Raw genomic sequence first — 16,402 nt, 5'->3', positions numbered from 1 at the left:
AACCTCATACTTGGTTTTATTATCTCCTCCTTCGTGTCTTCCTTTAAAAGGAAGTTGTATAGTTTTTGTATTAATTTGTCTGCTGAGGAAAGCCAGATTTTATCTAACTCTGAGTTTGTTCTAGCAAAGTCTCTTATTTTGTCCTTAGTATATCTTGATTTTAATTGGATCTTTTCCCAAGTTGTTAAATTAATGTTTAGGGTTTGTAAGGTTTCAAAAGATTTTAATTCATTTTCTTTTGTAAGTAATGTTTCATAACTGACCATCTTACTTCCAGTTAGTAAACTAGGCATTATAAACGCCTCCAGCGGGGAGACCCATCTCGGTATCTTTTCGTAGAATTTCTCTTTTATTTTTCTCCTGTTTTTAATTAAAGCATCTCTTACGATATAGTTGTGGAAATGGTGCTGAGTCCGTTCTTTGTCATACCATACATAGGCGTGCCAGCCCATGTATAAGTCATAACCTTCTAGTTTTAGCAATCTTCTGTTCTCTAATGTCAGCCAATCTCTTATCCACCCCATAGCCGCAGCGTTGTAGTAAAGTTGCCAATCCGGGATACCGAACACTCCTCTTTCTTTTTTATCTCGAAGTAATTTCAGCTTAATCCTTGCTCTTTTTGCCTGCCAGATAAATTTTCTTACTCGTCGATCTAGTTCTTCGGTAAATTTATTATTTTTTAGTATCAGCAAGGATTGCGCTAGGAAAAGGAAACAGGGTAGGATGTTCATTGTTATCGTGGCAATTCTACCCATAAATGAAATGTGTAACTCTTGCCATTTCTGTAGGTCTTTCTTAATGTCTTCTAATAACACTTTGTAGTTATTATCATATAGATGTATGTTCTTATCTCTGAGCGTAATTCCTAAGTATTTTACTTTATTTACAATCTCCATGTTCGTAATTTGTTGTATCTTATTTATTTATTTCTTACTACAATTCTTTGTTAAGATCTTCGGGTTTTTGATGTTAATTTTCAGTCCTGCTAGGGCCCCATATTCTTGTATTTTCCTCATTAGGTACATAATAGATGTTGTTGGTTCTTCCATTATAAAAACCAGGTCGTCAGCAAAGGCCTGGAGTTTAAACTGTTTGCCTCTGATTTTAAGTCCTAAAATATTTGTATCATTCCTCACCATCTCAGTTAAAGTTTCTAGCCCAAAGATAAACAATAAGGGTGAAAGTGGGCACCCTTGTCTTGTTCCTTTCTGTATGGGAACTTTTTGTGTTAAGTCACCATTGATAATTATCTTCGCCCATTGCTCTTTATAGATAGTAGAAATCATTTTCATAAAGTTGTCTCCACATTCCCATAGTTTAAGTTTGCATTTTAAGAAGTCCCAGCTAACATTGTCAAAGGCTTTCTCCGCATCTAAAAAGATCAGCGTGGCTTGTTTTCCCGGATTATACTGGTAAAACTCTAGGATATCTATAATAGCTCTTACATTATTTTTTAGCTGCCTTTTCAGGAGAAAACCTGCCTGTTCCTGATGTATTACTTGGACCATTACCTTCTTAAATCTTGCCGCCAGAATTGATGCAAAGATCTTATAATCAACATTTAGAAGAGAAATAGGTCTATAGTTTTTGATTTCATCTTCTTCTGTATTGGGTTTGTGTATTAGGGTTATTATTGCTTCATTCCACGTTTTAGGGGCATTTCCTGTCTCCATGATGTTCTGTAATAGATCTTTAAAGGTATTTATTATTTCGTCCTCGAATTTATGATAGATTTCTGCCGGTATCCCATCTGGCCCAGGTGTTTTCTTCTTCTTCTGTTTTTTTTAGGGCTTCTATTATTTCGCACATTGTAATTTTCTCATTCATCCATCTCTTCTGTTCCTCCGTGAATTTTCCTTTATTATATTTCTTGAAAAAACTTTCTAATTGTTGTGTACATGGCGACATCTTATACAGTTCTCTATAAAAAATTTCCACAATATCCTTTAATTCTTGCATGTTAAACTTCCTCTCTTGTCTTTCGTTCTTTAAAGCTATGATTGTTCTTTTCCCTTTTTCCTTCCTCAGTTTGTACGCAAGCCATCTTGTAGGCTTATTTGCATTTTCAAAATAGTATGCTTTTGCATACTCTATTTTGTTGGCCAATTCCTGCTCTAGGAGCATATTTAGTTGATGCTGAATCAATTTTATTTTGGTTATTGCTTCATTGTCCCCTCCCTTCCTTTTTGATTTATCTTCTTCTTTTTTTAGTTCTTCCATTAGTTTTTTAAGTTTCTCCCTTTTTTGTTTTTTCTTCCATATATCTTGAGTAATGAATAGCCCCCTCAAATATGCTTTCAGAGTGTCCCATATTGTATTCAGCACCATATTTTCTGTTTTATTCACTTTTAGGAATTCTTTTATTTCTACCTTAATCTTTTCAACAAACTTTTTATCTCGTAAAAGTCCCGTATTTAACCTCCATTTTGGTGATCTCACATTTTCTTTCAGTTCTAACCAAGTTGGATTATGGTCTGCAAAGGAGCCCGGTAGTATTTCTGCTTCTACTAGCTCTCTTGCCAAATTTATGCTTATCCAGATCATGTCTATTCTAGACCATGATCTATGCGAAAAATAGGTAAAGTCTCTTTTTTGCGAGTTTTTTGTCCTCCAGCTGTCTATTAAATTGAATTCTTCAGCTAACTTTATAAAGCTCAGCGGTAGACCTGGGCCCAACTTTGTGGTTTTATTTATCTTATTCCTATCTTCTTTGGGGTCCAGAACTGCGTTAAAGTCACCTACTATGCAGATATTTTCCGGATTTCCCTTCACTAATATATTTGTAAGTTCTTTAGAAAACAACTCCTGATTTTGATTGGGTGCATAAATATTTGCTATCCAAATTTCTTTCGCATTACTTCTAATTGAACTCCTCGCATGGAAAACGGCCTTTTTAATTGCTATCACATCGGCAAGGCGAGTTGGAGAAATATTGGTTTTCCGACACGATACACCTTACCTATCGTTTCTGCCAGATGGAGTTCGCCTCATCCCGGACATCTCCTTCCTGCCGAAGGTGGTGTCAGAGTTCCACCTGCAGGCGGAGGTCTTCCTCCCTGATTTCTTCCCAAATCCAACATCAGCGGAAGACAAACTACTCCACACTTTGGACGTGAAGCGGGCTCTCCTGTTCTTCCTCTATAGGACATGCCTGATTAGACGAGATTCACAACTGCTCGTCTCTTACGCGTCAGCACGACTGGGCACTCGCATCACGGCCCAGTGCCTGTCAAAGTGGATTGTGGTCTCATCTGTCTGTGTTACCAGATCACCAAACAGCCATTGCCTGGCCCTATCAGGGCTCATTCTACCAGGGCTGTCGCGACTTCCACTGCCTTCCTCCAGGGAGTGCCACTGATGGACATTTGCAAAGCCGCTACGTGGGCCACGCCTAATAAGGCACTACGCCTTAGACGTCCGTACAAACACCAATGCCAACATGGGATGTCACATTCTGTCTTCGGTTATGCAGTAAAAGACCTGCTAGCACCCTCCTCCAGGTAGGCTACTGCTCGCTAATCTCCCATGGGTGTGAAGCACAGAGACCACGTTGAAGATAAGCAGGTTGCTTACCAGTAACTGGTGATCTTCGAGTGGTCATCCGTGCATTCACACCACCCGCCCTCCTTCCCCGCTGCTGTCAGCTTCTACATTTTTAATAGGGGTTGATTTGCGGTGGTTTATAGGAACTGGCAGGATGTCCGTGCCCACCCCTCTGGGCATGCGCAGTGGGGTTCCTGCGCATGCCCGAGGGACTGGGCGCAAAAATCCATTAAAAGAGCTTGCTACAGTAGTGATCGATCCAGCGCGTGCGCACTAGATCCCATGGGTGTGAATGCACAGATGACCACTCGAAGATCACCAGTTACTGGTAAGCAACCTGCTTTTATCTTCTCTACTAGACCCAGCTAATCTACCTACACTTAGGCTCGTGTAACTTGGATGTGTAGTACTGAGATATACTTCTAAATGTGTAGATTTGCTCTAATCCAAGTTCATTGCTTGTTCTCATTAAAGGTAATTTAGATGGGATCCTTCGAACATTTGATCTCTTCACTGCCTACAACCCTGGCTACTTTGTGGTAGATGTCATGGCTTCAGACCTGACTGGTCACAATGACACTGCTGTTGTGGGAATTTACATCCTGCGGGATGATCAACGGGTCAAGATCATAATCAACGAGATCCCAGATAAAGTACGGCAGTTTGAGGAGGAATTCATCAGCCTGTTATCTAACATCACAGGGGCCATTGTCAATACAGACGATGTGCAGGTAATAATTCATTAAAGGCAACACAACCTTGTGAGCTATTAAAACGTGTTCCCTCTGTGTCAAGAGTGTTGGATAAAAGCAGGACCAGCCTTCTGGGGTGGCACACCCTGGAGCTGCCTTGTCACAGGAAAATGTCATAGCATGTCATGTAATCAGCTGCCTAGAAGAAGGGCCATCTGTTTTCTCTCCTTTATAGTTCCATGTTGACAAAAAAGGCCGAGTGAACTTTGCCCAAACAGAATTACTGATCCATGTGGTGAACCGGGAAACCAACCGGATTCTGGATGTAGAACGGTAAAGATGTTGTGTCTCTATATAGGTTTAGACTGGAACATAGAGTGAAAGGTAGGAACTGAGAGTCCGTGTTACAGACAAGAGTTAGCATTGTTAAACAGCAAGTAAGTTTAATCATACTTTACCATCTACATAGCATTTGTTGTATTCAAAGCATTTCCCATACGTTATGAGTTCCTGTTTAAAACTGCCTTATAAAGTAGATTGCAGATGAGGGGTGGAGGGAGTGAGGTGGGGAATATAATGTCTTACCCAAGGCTAACTAATGATTTCATGGCCAACATGGGATTTGAAGTTTCCAGCATGTACTGCTAAGGCAGAATTACATGTTATTATGTAGTTATGTAATTCTTTTCACTAACTATTTTTATTTTACACGTTTTTAAAGGGGGAAACTTACCCATTGTTCTATACATCCTCTTCTTTTACAGAGTTGCCCTTCCTAGGAACTCTTAACGTCAACAGTTAAGAAGGGACCCTTTAACTGACAGACAGCAAAAAACTGCTTCAGTTTTGATGTTAGCATAAGTAACAAATTCTATCATACTCAGCACTTTGTCACTTCAGAACACTCTGTTTAAAATCTTCAGAGGAGTTTCAAGTAAATAGCTAACAGTGCAGTCCTAAACACCTTCTAAGACCATTGACTTCAGTGGGCTTAGAAGGGTGTAACTGTGTTTAGGATGGCACTGTAAGCAGCTTCAGCTTAAACAGACAGAAAGTCTTTGCCCCCATTGCTTTAGTTTTGGCAGCAACATAGTCAGTAAGCATCTGACTAGATTCTGAAACCTATTTCATTTTTAACCAATGCTTAAAACCTCTAATGATCAAAGCAGCAAAGCGAGCACTTAAAACGTCTATTGATCAAAGCAGCAAATAAATATTTAATCAAATCACCTAATCCAGGGTCATACAGCCATTGATTCTCCATGGAATAACTTTTTGGCTGTGATCTCATGGTAGTGAGTCACACAAAACCTGTTCTTGTACTTCTAGCTGCCCCATCACAGATGTTACACCTGAATTTTGAGCCTTGTGGTAAAAAAAAAAAATAGCTTGGTACATTTGTTTCAATATGCTTTTAATGCTGTTTAATGGTGTGGGTTTCTACTTCCAGAGTCTACTGAATTGGAAACTATAGCAGGGAGGTGAGGGTTGATCATCCCTGTCATTAGCAGGGGTTTTTAAAGTTTTTGTTTTGTTTTAGCAAGGTAAATTCATAATTAAATGTGTGTCTCCAGAGTTATACAGATGATTGATGAGAATAAGGAGCAGCTGCGGAATCTCTTCAGGAACTACAACGTCTTGGATGTGCAACCAGCCATCACAGCCAGGGCCCCCGATGACCTCTCAGCACTGCAGGTAAGATGGAGGGTATGGTTCTTTACACCTGAATTCCCACTTAGCTTCCAGCTACCAAGCTTTTCTGGAGGTCTCCCCCAATGATCGTTTGGATTCAGTCATACTGGAAGAAACTAAGCTTTCATAAATTATCACCTAATATCACCAGCTTCTTCACTAACAGAGGCCCCCTACATCTTCAGGTAGCATGCAACAGCCAAATATTATATTTACATTTATTTATTTATACATTAAATTTATGAACAGCCTAGTACATCGTCCTCTGGGCGATGTACAACAGTAAATAAAATCCAATATGAACATTCAGTATGATCTTAAGAACAATTCCCAGATGGCGTCCATGAGTTGAATTTTAAGCCAGTTCCGAACTGTGTTGCCACCTCACAGGCAGGACCAGGAGGAGGCCAAAAGCGATAAATATAGCTGAACCTGCCTGTCATGCACCACAATTGTTCTTATAGGGAAAGGAGCTGACAACCTTAGATCAGGGCCTCTCAGAGGTCAAGAGAGGCCCAGACCACTTCCATTTTTAAAGGCCCAGGTGGCAGCAGCAGTGGTAGGGGGCAGGGAGCCACACCAGGCCCACCTCAGCTCCTGGCCTCCTCCACCACCACTAGGGCCCAGCGCAGCTTCTTGCCTCATTGACAGCAACAGTGGAGGAGAATATTAATTCATAGAGTGCTACAGGAAGTATGGCCCAGTAAAGAGATGCAAGTTTCAAGATGTATGATGAATGTCATCTTCTTTCAATCCTTCAGTGTATCTATGTGATTGTATGTATAACTTCCTTTGGAGATAACATTGAAGGTCTAAATTTGAGGTCCTCTGTGAATGTGAGGCCCAGGCCAAATTGCCCTCTTGCTGCCTCCTCCCCACCATGATAGGCCCTTCCTTAAATTGCCTCTTTTTGAAAAGAGCTCCTGTAATGCTCCTAATGTGGTAACAATCGCTACAGCAATTAGTTATGTCCAAAATGGTGGAATGGAAAACAGAATGCAACGAAGGTTAGTGAGGCATGTTCTGTGAACCTTTTCCTCATGGATTAGTTGTGTCTTCCAATAAACCATAAACCATAAAGTCACCATTCATTCCTATTTATATTATCTTACAATGTCCTGAGTACAAGGGCAGCTTGGAACCATTTCATCAGATACTTTCACCCTTCTGCAGTGGCCTAGGAATCTCCTAGACAGTCCACCCCTGCTGTAATGGTTGGTTTTGTTTTGTTTTTTATCATTTCTAGATGGCAATAATCATTCTGGCTATTCTCCTCTTCCTGGCAGCCATGTTGTTCATCCTCATGAACTGGTACTACAGAACAGCGTGAGTAACCTTAAGTGCCTGGACACTGTAGGGCAAAATGAGCATGCCTCATGATCTCAGATACAGTTTTGGACATGAGAGGTCAAAAATAAATATCTTAATACCTTGAATGTGGAAAACAAATGTTCTGATTCAGAGATCCACAAAGTATTAATGGCTTATGAATTTTCCCCACTCACCACACTGAACAGACAAATAGTGAGAATGTGAAAATTGATGTATATCCTGAGTTTCCCTCAAACACAACTTTGGGCTGGCCAGAATGTCTCATTTGTAGTGATATAAGGAGATTGGCCACCCTTAAATTGTGCTTCCATCTTCTGCTGAAAGTAAAACCCTAATCTATTTCATGGGAGGGACCGGGTGTTGGCTGAGGTAGAGGCAGGCTGGGATCTGCGTGAGCGGCTGCACTCACGGTTCTCTGATCGAGGCCAAAAGATAGGCTGCCATATTGGGGAAGGTGTGTGTGTGTGGGGGGGTACACAGTGGGTCATTGCTAATGCCATGGGAACAAATCTATTACCTGAGGATGGACATCTCTTTGTAAATTGAAACCAGAATCTGCAATGTTATAATTGTATGTTTGAGCATAGCTCGAGGAACTCAAATGAATAGACTTGGAAAAATCACAGCATGCTAGTATATCTGATTATTTGAGTTAATTATTTTGGAGTCTGGAAAACACATTAAGGAGAGAAAAATTAAATTAAAGATGGAAAAGCAAAAGATTGCCTTGACAGTGAAGGTTTTCAACCAATCATTTTTCCATTTTCTGATAGGAAATGAAGCAGTGTGAGAGATGTTTTTAAGGGACTAAAATCCACATGAAACAGTCTTCACCATAAAATTATTTTCTTTCCCCCTTCAAATGTTTACTTGTTTTAAACTGTTTTGCAGACACAAAAGGAAATTGAAAGCAATTGTGGCTGGTTCCACAGGTGAGAGATACTGAGGGTTGTTCTTTCTGATCCACGAAAAATGAATACTAATGAATGTGGGGAGATACCTGAAGCACTGGTTGACAAAAGCCAACAGACTGGTACATACCCTAAACTGTGACACTTTCCATGGCATGCAGATGTGATGGGGGAAAGCCCTAACCAGCTATGGTTTTTTAATGTGTCCGGTTGCTTTAAAGTAATTGGAGCAGGAACAATTTTAAAAAAGCAACCCAAAATTCAGTTGATGTAAATCCACACGTTGCATTCCACAGGTAACCGAGGCTTCATGGACATCATGGATATGCCAAACACAAATAAATATTCCTTCGATGGGTGAGTCTTCAACAATTTTGGAAGCTTTTAAAATGAGTATCCCTGTAGAAGTTAGAAGGGACAAGTGGAAACTACGCACTACTCTCAGGGGAGATCCCTCCCTCCATTGCTGCTGATTCCCCACATGGCTCACTGGGGAAAGGGGCAGGAGACTCACAGGGTAAATCCCATATCCCTCCAGTGCCAAGCCTTGCACAGCTACAAATAAAGCCTGGCATCCTATACCACTGCTGCTGATCCCAGCACAGCAGCACGCATCCTCTACCACCACAGCCAGGCCCAGCACAGCTGCCGGTGTCCTCCACTGCCAGGCCCGGCCCAGCTACCAGTGTCCTCCTTCTCTGTGGCTGGGCCAGTGTAGCTGCCAGCATCCTCCTCCACTGCTGCTGGGCTGAAATGGCTGCCAGCATCCTTTGACATTGATGCCAGGCCTAGAGTGGCTGCTGAGTTCTGCTACCAGGCCATGCTGGAATGGCTCTGTTCTCATATGGTAAAAATGTATTTGGGGGAAGAGGCTTTACGTTCCCCTATATATTTTTATTTCAGCTTCTTCTGCAAACCTGGATGGATGGCTCCAGAGCAAACTAATTTATGCAGTAGCCAAATCACTCGCTCACAATTTTAATGCCAGTGGCTCACAAAGTAGAATTTCTGCTCACAAAACTCCACGGCTTAGAGGGAACATTGGTTAGGAGTCAGACTACGATCTGGAAGACTCAGGTTGCACAGACAATGTTCCTCTGTTTGAGGAGAGTTAACCTCCCCCCCTCATCCAGGGTTTTTGTTTTGTTTTCACAGTTTTCTACAAACTTGGGGGGATTGCGTCCCAGGTCTGCAGCAAAAACCCTCTCTGAGCCTGGCCCCATTATCTAGGTCTATTGATCCTCATGGGGACTAGGTCTGCTCTCTCAGCCTCACTTACCTTATAGAGTGCTTGTCAGGATCAAACAGAGGAGAACGATGTGTACAGCCCCGAGGGCGGGTTTAAAATGTAAATAAAACCACATTGCATGACAACATTGTGCCATCACCGGAGAATGATTCAGTAGGAAGAGGCGTCCCCTTATCTTTCTGGTCCACGCTGGGTCATTATCAGGATCGCTCAGCTGTGCGAGAGCGGCTTCTCCCAGCGCCTGCCTGCCTGCAACATTTGCTTCTTGTTTTAGAGGGAAACTAATCGGGAACAGTAAGTCCAGAGTCGTTTTTCTTTGTTGGGATACAAGGGTGGAACGTTGGTGGGGACTGCTATTGAAATCCCCATGCTGGTACCAACTCCAAAGGGCTACACTGTGAAAACCAAGAAGGGCACTCCTGCATCACAGAGGAAACGGCCTCCTGTTGGGTCCGTCCATCAGTCCGTCTATCCATGTTTTGTCTGTTCTGATTGGCTGTGGCTCTCTGAAGCCGTTTCCAGCCCTGCTAATGGGGCATGCCAGGGTTTTTAGCTGGAAACACTGAGGCTTGTGCAATGTTGCACTCCTACTTGATCCGAGCTGCCAGTTTAGTGTAGTGGTTAAGTGTTCTAAGTGGTTAAGGGACTCTAATCTGGGAGAACCGGATTTGATTCCCCACTCCTCCACTTGCACCTGCTGGATGACCTTGGGCAAGCCATAGTTCTGGCACAGCTGTTCTTGAAAAAGAGCAGTTTGTGTCAGAGCTCTCTCAGGCCCACCTACCTCACAGGGTGTCTGTTGTGGGGAGGGGAAGGGAGAGGAGTTTGTAAACCACTCTGAGACTCCTTTGGGTAGTGAAGGGCAGGGTATAAATCCAGTCTCCTCTTCTCCTCTTCAGTATGTTGGAACGTTGCAAAGTACCCCAAGATCACCACACAGTGATCTCTTATTGATGCAGTTATGGCTGCTGCCCATCTATTCCTTCATTAGTGAGATTGTCTAAGACTGTCAACTGACGGGGCCTTCCTGGGAATGGGTCATTAGGAGAGGGTATCTTGGCAGCTGGGGATATCTCTTCAAATTAGAGATCAGTCAAAGGATGAGATGGTTAGACAGTGTTATCGATGCAATGAACATGAAACTGAGTAAACTCCAGAGTACGACGGAAGACAGGAGGGCCTGGTGTGATGTGGTCCATGGGGTCGCGAAGAGTCGGACTCGGCTGAGTGACTGAACAACAACGACAAAAGAACATGGAGAACATAGCATAGCTCCAGCCAGAAAGGGGGGTGGGATTTTGTGCATATATCTGTCTGATAAACAGCAGAGGCATAGACCGAGAACCGAGAGTTTCTAGCTTTAGCTGGCTAAAACCTGGAGGTACAAATTAGGGATCATGCAGAATTTAGGGGATCGTCAATGATTGCAAACAACAGTCACTGTGCATTTGGGGTGGTCCTGCAAGCGTCTCTGAAAATGTAAGTGTTGCAAAAAGGAACATACAGTGCTGCCTTATATTAAATCAGACCATTGGCCTATCAAGGTCGGTACTCTGGCCGGCAGTGGCTCTCCTCACGAATTAGCTGAGCCTTTTGAGATATGAAAATGTCTGTGTGCAAAGCAGACGCTCTGCTACTGAGCCACGGCCCCTGTCTAAAGGGACACCCATCCATTCTCTTGTGCAAGACTGCCAGAGGATAGCAACTTCATCCCTAAGGTGCATGTCTTTAATTTAGCCTAGGGTGGGATCTGTACTATAGGGTACAGTCAAGGTCTTCAATAGGCTGATACTCTCTTTTGAAATAAATCCAACGGTTACTACATCGGTCCTTTAGAATGAGAAACAAATGAAACGGTCATAGAATATTTTTTAAAATTTCATTTCTACCCTACCTTCCTCTCCTCCGTTCTATCCTTACAACAACCCTGTGAGGTAGGTTGGGCTGAGAGTATGTGACTGCCATGAATGCTTGCTGGGTGACCTTGGGCCAGTCACACACTCTCAGCCTAACCTGATCTGCCAGAATAGTTGTGAGGGGAAAACGGAGAAGAAGGGAACAATGTAAGCTGCTTTGGGTCCCCATTGGGGAGAAATGCAGGGTATAAATAAAAGTAAGTAATGATGATTGGCCCAGGGTCACCCAGCAAGCTTCCATGGGAGAGCAAAGATTAGAACCTGGGTCTCCTATATCCTAGTCCAACACTTTAACTAATACACCAAATTGGGTCTCAGTCATGTATAGCTGTGGATTACATCTTTATTTTACAATTCCTCCAAAGAGCTCAGGAGTCTGCTCAGGTGTTGGGTTTTTTTTACCTCCAATTTATCCTCACAACAACCATTTGATGTGGTTTAGGCTGAAGGACAGTGATCGGCCCAAGGTCATCCAATGAGCACTAGACCAGTCATCTGACTTGGTATATGGTGACTTTGTGGCTGATTCCGCACTAGAGCTGCCTCGATGTGGCGCCGCCGTTTGCCCCGATACTATTGGTTAATTTCACACCCGAAGCCGCGGGGCTGCATTTTGATTTCGCCCGATTTCCCCCGCAGTTTCATGATCCTGCTTTTTGAGGATCACGAAACTGCAGAGGAAATCGGGCAAAGCCGCGGGTCAAATGCAGCCCTGCGGCTTCGGGTGTGAATTTGACCAATAGTATTGGGGCAAACAGCGGCGCAACATCGAGGCAGCTCTAGTGCGAAATCAGCCAGAGACAGAGGAAGTCCTAGATCAGTGATTCGCAAAGGAAATGTTGCAACTCACTAATAAGTGCTAGGGACGTTGTGGGGAGTCACCAGATTGTTAGAAGGATGGAAATAATGTAAAACAAGATGTTGAAGGCAAGAGACTGACGTAATTTTTGATTTAAGATAGGGGAACCTTTAAATACCAGTTCTGCAAGGATAGGTAATTTTTATCAGGATGAAGAAGCCTTGTGAAGAGGGAAGAAAAGCAGATTATTTACTCTCTGTTTTTGCTCTCTGAAAGACAAAAGAACTAGAGAAATGCTGGAAAAGAAATTAGTTACTCCTCCTTTGGTCACAGTTCTGGAGAGCTGAACATTCTGTGCTTGGAATTGTAGCTAAAGAGTAAAGAGTTTTCAGGGCAGCTCCTTTTTTTTCTCCACTGTCAGAGAAGAGTATGCTTATGCCTTTATTTGCATGTAGCAGGCCCTCAGATTCTAATTGAGCTCAACTATATCCCATGCTGTAGGTCTAAGCCCCTCTTGAGTTGTCCTCCTGCCTGCTAGACTACTTCTTCGCGGTCTCTGTACTGATGGAAATTCTAACCTGCGTTGAGTACTGTTCAGAACCTTCAAGGACTAAACTAGAAAGAGATTTTAGCTCTTGCCCTGCACACTCTGGAGGTATGGGCAAAACCACAGATATCCAGAGTGGCTGGGGAAGCACTTCCCATTCAGTTCTTCTTTGGCCACTGCAGCAGAGACATCAGAAAGAAAATCTTTCTAGAGTTTGATGAGCTGGGTCATACTTACTTTAAAAAAATTATTTAGATCTTTATCTTTATTACTTCTTGTTCTCTTCCCTTTTGCTCAGTTCTGTGTGTATGATGCAATGGATAAAAAGTGTCACTTATACGGGGGCAAATTGCCATCAGACAGCTGCTATGTTTTTTCTCCTCATTCCTGACAGGCACTGTATATGAAGAGTTCTCTGGCATGCAGACATGTCATGACATGACATGACATGACATTACATAACAAGAGCTCTGCTGGATCAGACGAGTTGTCAATCTAGTCCAGAGAGCTCTGCCGGATCAGACGAGTTGTCAATCTAGTCCAGCATCCTGTTTCAGACAGAGGCCAAGGAGTTGCCCCAGAAGGCCAATAAATATGGCATAGAGGCCAGGGCCTTTCCTGATGGTGCCTTCTAGCACAACTTTTCAGAGGATTACTGCTTTTATATATGGAGGTTCCATTTAGTCACCATGGTTAATAGCGATTGATGGTCCTATGATCCATGAATCTGTAATTCCATTTTAAAACCATCTATGATAGTGGCCCTTACTACGTACACTGGCAGTGAACTCTACAATTCAATTATTTATTAAAGAAGTACTTCTTTTTGTCTGTCCTGAATTTATTATCGATGAGGTTCATTGGATGCTCCCGAGTTCTAGTACTATGAAACAAGAAGAAAAAGTTATCTCTATCCATTTTCTCTGATCCATGCATAATTTTATAATCCTCTGTTTTGTCCCCCCTTAGTAGTCTTTTGCTAAACTGAAAAGGCCCAGACTGGTTCACCTCTCCTTGTGGGAAAGGTGCTTTGACCCCTTAATCATCTTGGTTGCTGTCTTCTACACTTTCTCCAGTTCTGCAATACTTTTTTTGAGATGCAGCAACCAGAATTATGTACAGTATTCTAAATGAGGCTATGCCATGGATCTATACAAGGACATTACAATATTGACTGTTTTATTTTCAGTCATGTCTACTAGATGATTGTATCCAAATGCTTGTTAACCTTTCTGTATAAGTCCAAAAGGTCAGTGAGTTAGGACTTCTCCTTGCCTAGTTGATTTTCCCTCAGCAGACTTAGTTCGCCTATATAATTAATAATTCAATATTTAATTATAGTTTCTACTAATTTACCTGGAGAAGATGCTATGCCAACAGGCTTGTAGGTCCCTGATCCTCTCTGCATCCTTTTTAAAAATGGGTGTGATAGAACAAGTTTTTCAGGAAGAACCCAAGACTGTCTGTTACAGTGGATGTAATAAAGGATATAGTCTCTTTTCACCATGTCTTAACAAAAGGATAGCATCCTTCACCTCACCCTGAGCACACAAATCGCTACCCCAGGAAGTTAATGCAATTCTACTTGAACTGTTGCTATATTCTTGGCTTTCTCCAATGGACTGCTGAATCCAGATTTGTGGGAAACCCTCCAAATTCATCAAGCTCTATATGTTCACGTGAAGATGGTTGCAGCATTTGGCAGAGGGGTTCTAAACGTCCTGTTCATGTGACAACATCTATTCCCACCTTCAGATTGCTTGCTTATCTTTCCCATCAGTGTGATGCACAGGGACCATAAAAAAGAAAAATTGTTTTCTCGTAACTAGTGTTATTTTTGCAGTCGCACGTCCTGCCTACCTTCCACACAACAGGTGTTTCTATTTTTTTTTCGTGCTGTGATGTTTGGAAGAACTGAGCAGAAAATGCTACCACTGCTCACATTGGACCTGAGTGAATCAGGCTATCTCTATGGTGAGTGTGGCAGTCGTTAAAACCTCACTCTAGTTTAGTTCCCATTAGTGTGACTGCCTGGATGACCACCTGAAGACTACCAGTTACAGTTTTTCCATCTCCTTTGGACCGACACAACTCTGCCAGGCTTTTTTCTTTAAAAAAAATCTGTCTCCCCTAATCTATTTTTTTGTTTTTTCCTCTCGTTCTGTCAAACCCCCTCATTTTCTATCCCTGCACCTCTTTGTTTACTTTATTATATGCTTTGTGTTGAGCAGACAAAGAAGTGGAAAAGTCATGGTTGGTGCTAGATTGTGGCCTTTGTGTTTAATCAAGCTTCTTCTGTCCGTTCTCTTACTTCCTGAAACCAAGAAGTCACCGATCGACTTCCACCTGTCCTCTGGCTGACAGTTAATTACACAAATCTGTCTCCCTGTCCCAGGATGTTTGTTTTTTCATTGCTGTTATTGTAATAATCTGTTCTTCTCTTACATCTGGCTGGGGGGCGGGGGACGACACAACTTGGTAATCCCCAGGCCCAGATTTGCTTAACTTCTGTGACTGAGTTACATCAGACCCTTTCTGTGAAATTTTGTGCAGAAACTACCACATTTTACTGTTTAGCTTTTAACGAGCTATTGTTCAAAAATAATCTAAAAAGGCTAATGAATTGCATTATATTCTTTTTCCAATTCAGCTGTTAAGCTCTATGTGGGAGAAATACATCAATGAAGACAGTAGGGTCACCAGTTAAAACATCAGGCTTCTACCCTAACCCAAAGAACAAATACTATTAACTTAAAGAAAGCCATGCATTTCCCCCAGGAATAATCCAAGGCATGTAGCCCAGTCCAGTGATTTGTTCTGAGAGTGTGAGCTTAAATCTGTGTGTGGACTCCTCCAGCCTGTGATGACTTTTCCATTCATTTCAGCAAAGAAAGTGAACCCATGTGCACTTTCTTTTGCACATAGAGATCTGCTATTTTAATTGGAAAGAATTAAGCAGCTTAAATTCATAAATGTTCACATTTGAGTGGACAGGAATATCTTGATGAAGCGGCTTGATTATAGGTATAACCCAGGTATTTTAAAATGTAAGAAGTGCCCTTCATGCTGGTTCCAAATCAGCTGAGGAAGGAAATGGGCCTGCCGCTGAAAACAATGTAATCAGTTAGGCTGGAGAAGGGAAGGACTCCAATGCAATGTGTTGATTTGAATTTGGATCTCTTCCAGTTGATCCAGAATGATCTAGATGATGATGATGACCAAAGGAGTCCAAGCCAGGGGAGCCTTCGGTTCCGGCACAAGCAGCCCATTGAGCTCAAGGGACCTGATGGCATCCACGTGGTCCATGGCAGCACAGGAACCCTGCTAACCTCTGACCTCAACAGCCTTCCTGAAGATGACCAGAAAGTGCTGGGCCGCTCTTTGGAGACGCTGACTGCAGATGGTGGGGCATACTGTGACAGAAATGCCCGCACTGAGTCTGCCAAATCCACTCCTATGCACAAGATGAGGGAAGTGATCATGGAGAGTCCCCTGGAGATCACAGAGTTATGACTAGAAGTGGCATCGCTGGTGTAGCACTCCAAGGAAGCCTGGGCCCGCACAGACCGTTGCCACCAGAGGGAAAACACTGACCAAGGGACAAGTATGGCAGAGAAAAAAATCCAGGGCTGACGTAGTCCGTGCCAGGCCATCACCTGTTTCAGAATAAATATGACCAAGATAGCCAACTGTTTTGTTATGGCAGCCTTGGGGAGCCTAG

The 16,402-nt window shown here is 42.6% G+C and overlaps 1 protein-coding gene across 1 annotated transcript in view; it reads left to right on the top strand.

The window, feature by feature from the left end:
* CDH23 (cadherin-related 23) overlaps positions 1 to 16,194 on the top strand; it is a 797,360-nt gene extending 781,166 nt beyond the window's left edge. The window contains exons 58-66 of the mRNA XM_015422891.1: positions 4,018 to 4,274; positions 4,471 to 4,568; positions 5,810 to 5,930; positions 7,174 to 7,253; positions 8,151 to 8,191; positions 8,467 to 8,527; positions 8,957 to 9,017; positions 10,165 to 10,193; positions 15,864 to 16,194. Coding sequence (XP_015278377.1) covers positions 4,018 to 4,274; positions 4,471 to 4,568; positions 5,810 to 5,930; positions 7,174 to 7,253; positions 8,151 to 8,191; positions 8,467 to 8,527; positions 8,957 to 9,017; positions 10,165 to 10,193; positions 15,864 to 16,194 — 1,079 coding nt within the window. The remainder of the gene's footprint in view (positions 1 to 4,017; positions 4,275 to 4,470; positions 4,569 to 5,809; positions 5,931 to 7,173; positions 7,254 to 8,150; positions 8,192 to 8,466; positions 8,528 to 8,956; positions 9,018 to 10,164; positions 10,194 to 15,863) is intronic.
* Positions 16,195 to 16,402: the final 208 nt, after the last annotated feature.

This window comes from Gekko japonicus, unplaced genomic scaffold (genome assembly GCF_001447785.1).
Source record: "Gekko japonicus isolate JY-2015 unplaced genomic scaffold, Gekko_japonicus_V1.1 scaffold49, whole genome shotgun sequence".
NCBI classification, from domain to species: domain Eukaryota; kingdom Metazoa; phylum Chordata; class Lepidosauria; order Squamata; family Gekkonidae; genus Gekko; species Gekko japonicus.
Note: the sequence above shows the minus strand (reverse complement) of the source record. Positions and strands in the feature narration are given on the sequence as shown.